This window comes from Opisthorchis viverrini (assembly GCF_000715545.1).
Source record: "Opisthorchis viverrini unplaced genomic scaffold opera_v5_310, whole genome shotgun sequence".
NCBI classification, from domain to species: domain Eukaryota; kingdom Metazoa; phylum Platyhelminthes; class Trematoda; order Opisthorchiida; family Opisthorchiidae; genus Opisthorchis; species Opisthorchis viverrini.
This window is the reverse complement of record NW_008751966.1, coordinates 529976-543563: the sequence shown is the minus strand read 5'-3', so window position 1 is coordinate 543563 and position 13588 is coordinate 529976. Positions and strand designations below refer to the sequence as shown.

The 13588-nt window shown below is 44.3% G+C and overlaps 1 protein-coding gene across 1 annotated transcript in view; it reads right to left on the bottom strand.

Annotated features, from left to right (window-relative positions):
* T265_09840 (hypothetical protein) overlaps nt 1-10555 on the bottom strand; it is a gene marked incomplete at both ends in the record, with an annotated part of 13029 nt that extends 2474 nt beyond the window's left edge. Inside the window, 13 exons of the mRNA XM_009176026.1 lie at nt 1543-1614; nt 2758-2856; nt 4613-4784; nt 6990-7379; nt 7626-7891; nt 9360-9492; nt 9582-9805; nt 9987-10043; nt 10079-10161; nt 10200-10262; nt 10309-10377; nt 10412-10491; nt 10525-10555. Coding sequence (XP_009174290.1) covers nt 1543-1614; nt 2758-2856; nt 4613-4784; nt 6990-7379; nt 7626-7891; nt 9360-9492; nt 9582-9805; nt 9987-10043; nt 10079-10161; nt 10200-10262; nt 10309-10377; nt 10412-10491; nt 10525-10555 — 1739 coding nt within the window. The remainder of the gene's footprint in view (nt 1-1542; nt 1615-2757; nt 2857-4612; nt 4785-6989; nt 7380-7625; nt 7892-9359; nt 9493-9581; nt 9806-9986; nt 10044-10078; nt 10162-10199; nt 10263-10308; nt 10378-10411; nt 10492-10524) is intronic.
* Nucleotides 10556-13588: the final 3033 nt, after the last annotated feature.

Genomic DNA, 13588 nt, shown 5'->3' with positions numbered 1-13588 from the left:
CCCAGTTCCATGGCTCATCGTCGAACTTTAGCCTCAACATCTAAACTGTGACGCCAATGCTATGCAGCGTTTTCAGCGGTTGAACTAATGAGGAAGCGACGATGAATGGCACTTTGGTTCTTCCCCTCAGTTTGTATTAGAAATACCCTTCAGACACGCTCATACTGTAATTTTAACATAAAACTTCATTTTACTTGAAGTTAAAATTCTCGGTTAGATCCAAAGTCGTCATATCCATACTTGCGGGGTGGTGCACACAAGCTACTTAAGACCAGAATTTCACCTTGACCGAGATTTCTAATAAGCACAGTCCACTCAAGCCCGCATATTAGCTGCCCACATTGATGTTGTGACTGGTATCACCCGGTTATGAATTAAAAAAGACTAGATAGTTCTCGTCATTCGGTAAACTCCTGCTAAACAGGCTGGCCAAAACTGATGGCTTATTGGGAAATTTTTCAAAGATGTTAGTCGAACTACCGAACAGTTCGCTCACCACGCATACATTAATAGGAAAATAACTCCAAGTGAACAGACCTTCGAATCAGCCGCATGTAGCCAAGCGTATACCAAGCATTTCGCCTCTTTTCTGTGGACTACGAGGTGGTTGCCTATGATGATTAACAAGAGCGGAGCAGCTATCCACTGCTTCCACTTACAGCTTTCCGATATGAAGCACGAAAGAGATTTCAATATCAGATGAAAGCAACAATCGCTCGAACGAAAGCAGCACAAACGCAGTCGAAGCCGACAAACAGGAAGCTGCCGAATGATTGCGCCACTCCATATATTAGTACCTTTGAGTACTAATCTGGCACTCCGTCCACCTGAAGTTGCAGCGGATACAAAGAAAGTAAGCTAAATTGGGAAACGTGTTTTGCTCTGGAAATCTCTTAACTGGTCTTTCCAGGTCCCACTGAAGAATTGACAAGCCGGTTTTATTTGCAGAGGTAGTGTGGGCTAAGAATGACGGGTGAAAAAAGGGACAAGGAACCTCCCCAACTTTGTCCGTTCTGCGTCCAGTGGATAATCAGACCTGCGAAATTCATAATGTCCAGTGATGCAGGTACTTTGCCGTGAAATGGTTACCCAACCACTCCCAGCTATCTCGTACTCTTCTATAGCGGACATACTAATAGTTGCACGACTACAACCTACAAGCATATGCTACTGGTGTAGTCCTATCCATGATATCTTATCCCTTAGGAAACAAAGTTTTCAAATCAAATTGAACAGAAAAAGCACAACTGAGATTCACTGAGCAATTGAACCAAACTAGGTTCGCGATATCTCCATACCCGCTTAGAATAAAGGGAAAAGCTCCTAGTGACTGAAAGCAAAGAAGAGAACACGAAGCCCCAAGAAGATGTGTACTTTGTTACATATGTACAAATTGCTCCTCTTATGTACGATCATAGATCGACCCTTCCTGTGATGGTTGAAACTTGTGCTGCTTCAAACGGCGGATAGTACAGTATGTTCAGCTGAACCGCGGTTGGTTGTTCTGAAGAAGCTCCATCAGATTTGTGCCCTGAATCCAACAATTCCTTTACGAACCAGGGAAATGTTGGCGGTCCGTAAAATATGAATGTATGAGCTCCGCGAATTTTTCGTCTGAAAGGAAAGGGGAAGAGTGAGGAAGTGATTGAAACATGTTTAGTGTCAGGGCCAGGTTTCTCTCAGAACCGCCAAAAAGACCAACTGACCTGTTAGAATACGTCTCGCAAAGGATACACAGAAAACCTCCAGGATATCCGGTTTCTTCAAAAATGTCCCTAGCACATGACCTACTTCTAAAAAGCAAAACTTGGCGACACAGTTAAATAAGCAGCCAGTGTTTCCGTTCAGCATAACAGGATTACGGGGACAATCGTTCGAACAATGGTAATCCAAGAAGAAACGTTATAACAACTCTCCCAGTAGCTGGACGATGCCAACAGAACTGCAGCTTCCTTGTGCCACAATTTACCATCCTTTCGACAGCAAAAAATCCCAAAGAGAATGATTTTCGGACTACTATACTTCATTCAGGTGTGACCTAAAACCAGGGTTCAGCCAACCATTGTAACCCGTTCTTTTTGAAGACTTGCATTTCGAAGAACTAGCTCCTCAGAGCGACTGGTTAATTTTGTGGGGTCGTTTTGGAATGTGAACGAGGTCAGGCCAAATCAAGCCGTTAGAAACAGACAGGAGATGAGTAAAATAACAAAAGTGGTTCACAGATTACAATTTCGAAATGATTCGGAAACGGCCCTCCGCTTTAACTCATTAGCAATTGGAAAAACATAAGATCGGCGTGATTTCTGAGATCAGAGATTCCTTAATGTACTTAATTACTTTAAAGCCAGCTGGTATCACAAAGGCGTAAACATGAAGAACGAAAAACTTGACTGGATTTTATGAAACTGATTTTTCAACAGTCAACCAACAAGTGTCAAACGAAAAGGTATTAGGTGGCAAAAGCAAACTAAATGGGCTACTAATGGTTCAAAATAACGGGGAGGCAAGCTGAAGGTGTTCAGGAAATGACTGTCAATTTAGTACGGGTGGGAAAAACGAACGGCTGGTCAGAAACAACAATAATAATTATCCGATTCACTTCTTAGAGGCGGTAGAAAGTTGCCGCCTAGCATATATGTGAGTTAACATGACAAGTGAAGGGGGTTTGGGTTGAAAATTCTTATTTTTTGCGTATTGGAAAATGCTTTCAGAAACCACTGGCCCTTATTTTGGAAGCCAAAACAGTCGGCTACTTACCTGCGAAAGAAATAATACCGCTCACTCATCAGAAGAATTCGGATACGTCCATCTGCAAACAGTGTCCGAAATCGTTCGGCCTCCGCATCTTCAGTATACCTGAACGCGAAAACAGATGAGTAAAAATAGGGTACTTGGTGGGAGGCGCAAAGGAACAAGTTGAAAGTTAATTGCCCTTTCAAGATTATGCACCTAGAACTTAGGATTTACCAAACCATCCAGAACTCGGAGCTATTTAGCTGTTCATTCTGAGGCATAACCCCGTACGGCACCTGTCAGAACTGACAGGCTTGTTTATTTCACAGTGAAGAGCAACCCACAAAAAAATTGAACTTCTGAACCCATACAAAACCAAACCAAGAAATGGCGTTATAAGAAGGAAAGGATCCAAATCTAGGATAAAAGCCCGGTGACGGACCAGTTTAATCTGAAGGAGTGGTCATCAGAAGAAGAAGAGTCACTCCAAGGTGGCGGCAGAACTTGAGTAAACCGTAGGTGGAGACCAATGAGATAGTATAACATAGAGTGGCTACGTTGTAGTGTTAATTTATCCTATTGCCCCATATTGCAAACGCACACCCGATGTTGGTACTTCTTACCAGAACATCGCTGATAGCACCTGGGCTGAACGCTAGTGCCCCACCATCATATCTAAAACGTGAAACAAAATTTACTATTCAACAAATACAAGCAAGTTTGATGCATTTGTCTCACTAACAACTAGGCAAAACAAGTCTAATCCAATGCACAACAGAAAGAACAAGTCAGATCGAGGATGGACAGAAATGTGTTGGATCATAAAATCTCATATCTGCAAAAGTCTTAAGTCTGAAACCTAGTAGAAACCCGCCAGCGACCCTCTGCATATGAATGGACCCGAAATGGATGTCCTTTTTGGGTAGACGACGCACTCTAGCCAAGTTATTCGGTGTTAGTCAGAACTTTCGTTCAATTGTTTCATACTAACGCTGGTCAGAAACGGCGTCAGCTCTGAATGCACCGGTCATTTTGAACAACCAAGGGAATGAATAACTTTCAAGTACAAAGCTTGTATCTATTTGCTGGTCACTTGCCGATGCCTTCTGAGTCCATTAATCATGTTTTAACCCGTTACTTTCATCTTCGGTGAATCTCTGATGTGCACGGACGTCACTTAAATCAAAGGCCGCCTGCATTAATCGAGCTAGTCAGAGTCCAGTTTTGTGGTGACCTAACGACAGGCCTCGCCTGAGGACAAGTACTTACCTTCCAAGTATTCAGACAGGTGATTACTTGAAAGTTTTCTTCAACGAAAAGGCGACTGTTGCACTAATCCTAGAATGGTTATAGAATGTAACAAACAGGCAGAAGCTAATAACTCAGTTTTTATTGACGTGTCGGACTTTTTATCGAAAATGAAAGAGTATGAAACTTGTTCGAACCTCCTATTGCTGCATCCAGCATCTAGGAGTCAGCACCATCCAACTGCGAAGTGAGGTGGAGTCACAGCGTATATTTAGTCTGCATGGTAGAAAATCTTCACAGTTGCAGTTGACTCTAGCAGATAAATCCTCTAATTGAGGTGAGGTCACGCGCTTTTTCGAAGATGGCTAGATTTAAAAAGGTCATAGACTACATGCACGAAAACGGGTTAATTGTACAAAGAGGGAATTCAACCTTCATTTTGATAGAATAGTTCTCCAAACAGATGTGAGTTCTGTTGGAGAGAAAAGCGCATAGACAGAGCTATTCGGATGGAAATACAAAACAGACTTACAGATACCTCGTTGCAAAACTCCTTAGTGTTAAGCGATTCTTTATCAAAGCTATGCGGTTATCCAAAACCAGAATAAAACGATCGTTCAGTGTAACCTACTCATGAATACAGCAGAAATCCAGCGATTCGGCTGTGAGTATGAGGCGAATTTCTTCGAGGTCGTAAAAATCAGGGACGTAGATTAGCACGCGTGGGTCGATACCCCGGCGAAGACGTGGAAGGATTCGTATTTTGAATGCATTCATCCTCGCTAACGGTACGGCTCTCTCCGCTGCAACGGAAGAAAAATCGACTGAGCGGCATCGAAGCTGTCAACATTTAGTGGTTAGAAACATACAATGGTAAACGGCGGATTTTTCACAAAGCATCCATTGCCAGTGGGGCGAGATGGCTTAAGTAGTAAGAGCGCGAATTTGCCGACCAGAAGGTCCGTATTCGAATCCCCTCTCGACTTTCCCTGTCTGGACTTGGGCAACCTGGCAGTATCCCAGCCCTCGTGCAACCTTCGGGTGGCATGGCAGCTAGGCACCGGAAGGGTGTTACAGCTGGACGATTTATTTATTTTTTTAATTTTTATCCATTACCAGTTAGTCCAGTGAATATATATATCCTCAGCGGTAAAATTCCAAAGTCGTTCGAGGTCAGAAAAATTATCTCGGATTCGTGAGTCAGTGGCAAGTGCTGCAGATAATGTTGAAAAGTAATTGGTAGGTTTGTAATTGTGTTTGCGCGAAGACACACCCGGAATAAATCAATTTTCCATAGCATACAACTGCCGATTCGTGCGTTGCATGTCTTGAAACATACCCTCAGGCAAATACACCAAGTATAAATAGTGTTTCGAGAGAACAGCGCAGGCGCTCGGGATCAGTACAAATCACACTCTCCTAGGAAGCGCAGGCGTCCAACCCTATCATCAAGAAATTTCCCCATAGAATCTCGACAGACATGAAAAGACTGAACAAATGATGCTAAAAGTTTATTCGAAAAAAGCGTGACAACCAAGTAGTTGCAAGTAGTTTGTGCTTCGTATTGTCAAAGCTCCCCTAGAAGCTTAACATACATATGTTTGCCTAAAATTAGGCTTGTTTACTGTTGCACACTCCAGGTTTGGCACTTTTTAAAGCTTCCACAAACTAATTAAATACTTCCGTATGCATATTTTGGTGTTCAAATTCTTATGGAGCTAGAAACCCCAAGATCCATCGATGACTTGAGTAGTCCCTGTTTTCGATGAGGCTGCGCACCGGGGGCTTACTGACTTCGAGGTTTTCAACTATGAAACCAGTTATCTTGCCCTTATTCGAGATAAGATCACCGCTACATTTTCTATTATGGAGAGAAATCAATTTTGGATCCGTTGAGCCCTTACATTCGCTGGGCTAGCCCCAAATATGAGGTCAAAGGAGCACTCATGTTGCGCGAGATACCAAGAGTCAGTAAGTAGAGTGAATAGTGATACTGGCATATGAATATATGAAAGCTGGTGCTCAAATGTACTCTCGCCTTACGACACTGGGGTTGAGCAACAACTAACGCTGCGTTAAACATAATCTCTCGACAGACCCAAAGCGCCACTATGTATGGCTTCAAATGAATCGACTGACCCAAAAGAGTTTAACTGCAAACGTTCGGATCCTCGAGTAATACATCAACATTGCTTTAATTAGAGTATGGTATATGCATAGTAAACAGTTCGCCCAGGCGCGCAGGTCACGATCTTCTTGGAGGCCTCCACCTTGGGGGCATTAAACCTTCCGTGATAGAAATACCTTCGGGACCGAACGTATGGTATATGCATAGTAAACAGTTCGCCAAGGCGCGCAGGTCACGATCTTCTCGGAGGCCTCCAACTTGGGGGCGTTAAACCTTCCGTGATAGAAATATCTTCGGGACGGAAAAACTTAGTCCTTTTCTTTTGGAGCAGTACTACAGAGAGGCTAGCTCTGAGAATTTCTTTAAAAAACAAATCGTTCGGTCATGGTCCACCAGTGCATGATTACCAGATAAGGTGACCTAATAATAATGATTATAATAATAATAGAAGAACAATAATAAATAGCAGTAATAATAAATAAGGACAGACAGTCAAGTCTAGGTAAAAGCTCTCGGATATATGTTGGTCAAAAAGCTTGTATCTCATTACCAGCCAGCCTCACTAATCATCGGTCCTTTCACTGACTGAATGTGTAGCAGATGTCAAATTTGTTTTCTTCCCAGACACTTGAGTACGATATTATTGCGCACGAGGGAGAAGTTGTACAATTGCTAATACAAGTAGCTCCTAAACCGGACCTGAATGATTCAGCAGCCAATGAGACTAAAGTGTGCGAAGTCTGGCTTGAGATCCCACTTGATGCCCAAACGCGACTGACACAAAGGTTGTCATGGGAATGCAATTTTTCCTCAGAACCGGTCCGATAGGCAAAAGCAAAACACATAAGGAGAGACTGACATCGCTGGTAATAGGACATACCCAGGTAGGTTAGGTCGTGAGAGGGGATTTGCTCAACCATGGACAGCTGATTTTTACGGAGCTCTTCAACCGAAACATCCAGTTTTATCCGCTTTACTTCTCCAAACGATTCATCACCTGAATGGGATTCTACATCCGAGTCTTCGGTGGATAACTGCACTCCACGTGACGCCTGGCCAGACACAGCAAACGCAATAAGGTTGAGCTTCAACTCTTCAGAACAAGAGGTTAAGCCACCATCCATCCTCCCTCGTTTGCTAGTCGGATGTAATATGTCCACCTTAGTGGGATTACGCTTGGTACCAGGAACTCGCACTGCCTCGGGGAGGTAAGACGGGTACAAACCGGGGTAACGAGGTTGGGGAGGAATGAAGTTCAAACCTTGGAAATCTGGAAAGTATGAAGCGAAAAATGAAGTCATGGAAGTACTCACCAGTACGACCATATTTTACTCCCTCAAGTTAAACTGCATGGAATTAACCTATATTCAGATACAATGTAAACATAAGGCATGGATTATTCGAAGATCAGCAGAACATTTGACGTGTATGAGTATACGGTGTCACATATCCAAAACTGGCCATGTGCTTCGTTATCAAGAGGAAATAGGAATCCACCAGAGAAACAAACACTCACTTTCACAGTCACCAGTTAGTAAAGTGATTGGCGCTGCAGATACAGCAGAGAATATCAGTGTCTGTCGATAACGCCTTCCATACCCAGCGAGGTAGCCAAGACGAATGCGTGCTGCGGAAGCAAAGGTTGCTTTAGTTGGTCGTTGATTGAGCAAGGACACAATCTTTTGTACATTGGCCCAGTTTTGCATCAGGAGCATTTCCGCCTGATCGATAATTAGCAATTCAGTAGACGCAGTGATATACTGGAGATCTGCTTCTTTTTCTCTAAAGAACGGAAAAACGCTCGCCGTTTCTATAATCTGATATGGCGTTTGCAATCGACTGAAACAAAAGTAGCTGTATCACCAGGACATACATCAAACCCCCCCCCTAAAAATCAGTGCTCATAACGAGGAAAGCTTCTGGGTGCCGACAGTGTCCAGCAAAGTTGTTGGTTGTTAGGTTTAGGTCAGGCCCTAAAACCAGGTGCAGAATAAGACTATTCAGCGGCCACGGAACCTGCAGAAAGCACAATATTTTATATAATGCAAAAGCACCCAGGTTCATGCAATGGCCTGGTGCAACGGCCTTTCTAGCCGTAAACTCACACCATGGAGTTTGATCCATTACGATCAAAAATGGAATTCCCGCCTGAAACAAAAGTAGCTGTATCCCCAGGACATACATCAAACCCCCCCCCCCTAAAAATCAGTGCTCATAACGAGGAAAGCTTCTGGGTGCCGACAGTGTCCAGCAAAGTTGTTGGTTGTTAGGTTTAGGTCAGGCCCTAAAACCAGGTGCAGAATAAGACTATTCAGCGGCCACGGAACCTGCAGAAAGCACAATATTTTATATAATGCAAAAGCACCCAGGTTCATGCAATGGCCTGGTGCAACGGCCTTTCTAGCCGTAAACTCACACCGTGGAGTTTGATCCATTACGATCAAAAATGGAATTCCACCAGCTGAGCAACCCTGATCGGTAGCTTCCAAGTACACCATGTGAAACCAGCAACCAAAGAATAAAGTGACTGCCCCTGATAAGCGGTAGTAAGAGAAAAGTCCCCACGACTGTCCTATACTAACGTTCTGCTATTTTCAACACATGTGGGTTGCACAACTTTAACCATCAGAGAGTTTAACTACTTTCTAATAACCCAGGAATAAAGTCACCAGCACAGCCACAGTAAGCGTTACAACGAAATGAACCGCTTTCTAATACGTCTCTGAGGATAATTATAGGACCAGAATAATTGGTCGCCCCTGTCTGTGAACCTTACTCTGGTCCCATCGAATTTATCACCTTTTCTAAATGCTGCAGCGAGTCTTGTCACCAGATTTTAGATGACAACTGAGAGTCTGTTATGGTGTCAAAAGACAGCACAGGAGTGGTAGACGAACCCCGGGGAACAAAATGGCAGCCGGCAGTAATCGAGCAATCAAATCAAATCTGGCTGGAACTAGAGCTCTTTAGATAACCGTGTCGAGTGTTGTGTGATTTGGTGCATGGACCCGATCCGTCCTCAGTACATACTAGCCAAACACAGTGGGTGGCACACAAAACCAAGAACGAAGGCATTAGTTATGCTTCACAACATGTGCTTAAGGAAGTAACGTTTTGTCGGTGAGAACTCGCGTGCACTGTGGCACAAGAGATGAAAAACTAAGGGTCTTAACGTGCGCTGGGAAACATCCACTGGGAAACCGTAACAAAACACAAGAACATAAGATCACAAACGCTCAGCGAAACTCACTTTTCTTCGTCTATGATGGTTTGTAAGCCCAGGGGTGATGCTAGGATGAGATCGGACTCGGCAAAAGCTGAATAAAGTTTGACAGACTTTTTGGCAAAAGCAATCCCTATTCGGAAGTGGTCACTTGTGTTACCTGGGAGAAACGGAGACGAAATGAGTTGAAAGCGTTATTATTGGGACGCAACAGTTATCTATCAACACAGCGTACAAAACCTGACTTACAACTAAACCACTCCTCATAGTCACTTGGCTTGCGACCTTTGCGTTTCTCCTTATCTGCTTCACCAGGCTGAGGCCCAAAATCCCGATCGAAACGACGGCGATGACTGACAGTAGATCCTTCAGGCATGAGTCTGAGAAACGTATGTACAATGCGACGCGCGGCCTCCTTGGTTGGCGCTAGAATAAGGGTACGTGCCCGATGGAAACCTTGATCACGCAAAGAGCTTTAGGAAAAATGACACCAGAAAGCATGTGACAGTGCGTGACTGGCGTCTCCTCAAACGACTGACTGCCTCAGTCCAGTCAATGCGGGGAAAATATCAATTTATAAATTTAACTACCTCCGTTTAGTAACCAGTAACCGACTGAGAACCAACTGATAAATGGGAACAAAAGATAACGCACTCTGAAATGCCCATCTTCGCTTCCCGTTCATTGTTTTTCATTATCAACTTTCGTGACCTAAAGGAAACATCCAAGTGACGAGAAACACTTACCTCAGCGAATGATTTAATGCATGGGCACAATAGATGGTGCGAACTGTCACATTGTCGGGAGAACGACGGCAGAATAGCATATCCTTTGAAGCGATCAAAATTATAAGAAGATCAAACAAACCTCATAGTTGGATACCAGCTGGAAAATAGCTTCATCGAAAGCAGAAAGCTTGGGTGCGATCGGCTGTGAGTAATCAATATTAAACAGCCCTCGGCAGCAAAAAACATACGTTTTTGGAAGGTAGGAGAGGGAACTGGAGTGTTCGAGCTGTAGACTTGTAACAGCCAATCGTGGGATCCTGAGAAGCTCGTGTGTTTAAGGAAAAGACCAACCACAACAGTGCTAGCTATATTTATATCCAAAGAGTCCAGTTGTTCATACGGAAAAGAATAATGACGTACAAACGCCGATCCTGAGTATTCAGATTGAGTAACGTACAGCTTACCCTCAGTGGGGAGATCTGATAAATCGTCCATCGTAACGTTAAAAGAAGCTGGAAAGGTTACAGCACAACCCGGAATAACAACGGTAAATAAGATCATCATCACTGACAACAACACCAGACGAGAGTACCTGTGCTTCAATGAACAAATCCCGGTAACGGAAATAAGGGCATCAGGGAGAACTTACGGATAGTCTACAACAAGCATCCGAGCTGACTACACATCCAACACTCAGTCACAAAATATGCATAGAAACTGACAGCACGATCGCCACTGATACCGGTTGGTCGCCATATCGTTCAGCGTCTGCAGTAAAGTCAATGGAGTATCATAAAAACCCAACGGGAAATAAGGCCTTGTATTTGGAACACGAGGACCCAGGACCACACCACTGGGGGTACTTTCGAATTCAGAATCGTCATCACAAAAGGTGACACACCAGTACGAAAAACTGATGTTTCTTATCAGTAATGGCTGGCATCCGAAGGTGGCTGATCGGCTAACGTGGTTCCACTGGGGGTACTTTCGAATTCAGAATCGTTACCACAAAAAGTGACACACCAGTACGAAAAATCGATGTTTCTTATCAGTAATGGCTGCCATCCGAAGGTGGCTCATCGGCTACCGTGGTTTGAACCACTGGATGCCTACGCTGGTTGAAAAAACTCAATCGTTTCCGGCACCATCATTATCATCAACAGCATGACATCAGTGTTCAACACCGATGCTTCACTGCGGCACAACCATGACATATTTGAAAACCTTATTGTAAAGAAAAGAGTAAAGGTGGACGGGGAAGGGACCTAGTGCTAGCTTAACACAATCATTCCGAGGTGCCTCCAGACATTCACTCAGGCAATCCGGATAGAAACTGACAACAAGGACGCCACTGACATCGGTTGGCAGCCATATCTTGTAGTGCCTCCAACCAGGCACAGTGAGGATCACGCGGTCCCCATCCTGGGAGGCGAGTAGCACCAACAGCACCCAAGCGTTTCGTGATCTCCTTCATACTCCTCTGCCAAGTCTAGGGTTGACAGTAAGGGTGCTGACAGCAGATGGCTTATTCAAATGCACGTTAGATGGAATGAGATCAGCTCCAAGCATGCACAGAACCAGGGCTAGCTATTTGCTGCATAGTGACAAGTATAGTGACAGTTCAAATGCTTGTTCACCAGTAAAGTGGCAGTGTCGCCTCCACAGTTTTTGGGTCTCAGTGGAATCACACAATTCCTCCCACCATAATACCGCATCATCACTCCTGGGGCGTGTCTAGAAGCAAAGTAGGTTAGGTTACCGGTAAAACTGTCGTCTAAGGGAGTGGAGGTGTCAGACAGGTAGTGGTTAGGAGATGTAACGAAGTCACCTCAATCCATTTCCGAATGAAGACGAGCTGATGACATACAAGTCCACCCTAGAGATGCGGGCGTCAAAATGTAGCACAAGCCCGCACAATTATGACTGTGAAAAGTAGTTCAGCTGTAGCACCCTTTCGGTGCCTAGCTGCCATGCCAACAGAAGGAGGTGCGAGAGCTGGAATACTCCCATGTCGCTCAAGCCTAGATAGGAGCTACCGAAATGCTGAGGTCGGATTTGAACCACGAACCTTAGGAAACTGGCGCCTTAGCCACTGAGCTATCTGGACACTCATGACTGTGCCGAGAATATTAAGTACTTTCCTAAGAGTCCGTATGTTTCATGGAAGTTGAGATACACCGTCTACTGACTTGAAGGCCCGTGGTTCGAACCCGACCTCTTCATCTCGACTGCTCTTGTCTAGGCTTAGGCAAGTTGCTAGTGTCTCAGATGTCGTGCTTCCTCCGAGTAGCATGGCAGAGTGTTACGGCAGAACAATTATTATTATTACTACTATTACTACTATTATTATTTAGAAACCCGTCAAAACTGCAAAGGGAGCCACCTTCAGTTATCCCTGAAATAAAATAGGCGTTTTGGAATTAACCGAAGATCATCAAAATAGCGTAATTTCAAGTGGATTGGAGAATTATTTCACAAATAATCTAATTCAAGATGCGAGTCCTAGGCACTGGTTCTAACCACCAATTTCGGTTCTTCACCAATGCAGTTGGCAGTTCGAAGGACTTGGGTGACGACAATTCCGTCTGTTCAACCCAAAAGCTTAAGGTAGACGTAATGAGTAAGGCTGATTACTCAAGCATGTCATTTGTGACGTCCATGTTTCGCCATTGAACACTGATGAAAATAGCAAGACAGCCTAATGTATCGTAATTTCCGTGTTTACGCGCAAGTGGTGGTTACACCATACGCGTTTCCCAAGACAACGATACAGCCGGCATTGGCGGTCTACGGGCACCACAAGCGTGTATCGGAAACCAGTGACGGCCCGGTAGTTAGAGCGATAGTTTGCTAACCGGAAGGTCCGTGGCTCTGACCCGGCCTTCGCCTCTCAACTTCCCCTGTCTACGCTTAGGCAACCCAGCAGTATCCTAGTCCTCGTGCTTCCTTCTGGTGGCATGGTAGTTAGGTACCGAAAGGGTGCTACAGTTGAAGGACTTTTTTATCTTTGAGAAAACGGCCAAAGTAAAAACCATAGTAGTGTTCTTGGCTTGTTTCAGGTAACACGAGTAGACAAGAGAATTCAATGGTATCATCAACAACATCATAGATAGCAATATACCAACAATGTACTGTCACCTAACAGTCAAATAAAAACGGAGAAAGGAGCACTGACAACAGCGAAATGGGAGGGGAGTAGTCGGGAGCAAGCCCCCTACACCTTTCCGACAGCGTAAAAATAAACGCATCCGAATCATATCTTCATGCGAGGCATCAGCAGATAGATTAATCCATATTCTTTATGCAGTCAGATATACGAAGAACACACCACTCAGAGTAGTCTCCATTACGAGTTACAAGGTCACGGCCTGTGCCGCAAGAACCTTTCGCCAACCTGTGTTTGAAGTTAATGCACAGGCTAGATCGGCCAAATGCCCAATTTTCTTCCCATGTGAGAACAATAAGTGCAGTCCGGTGGACACCGAGTCACCAATTTAGCCGTAGCATATATATATATATACATATATA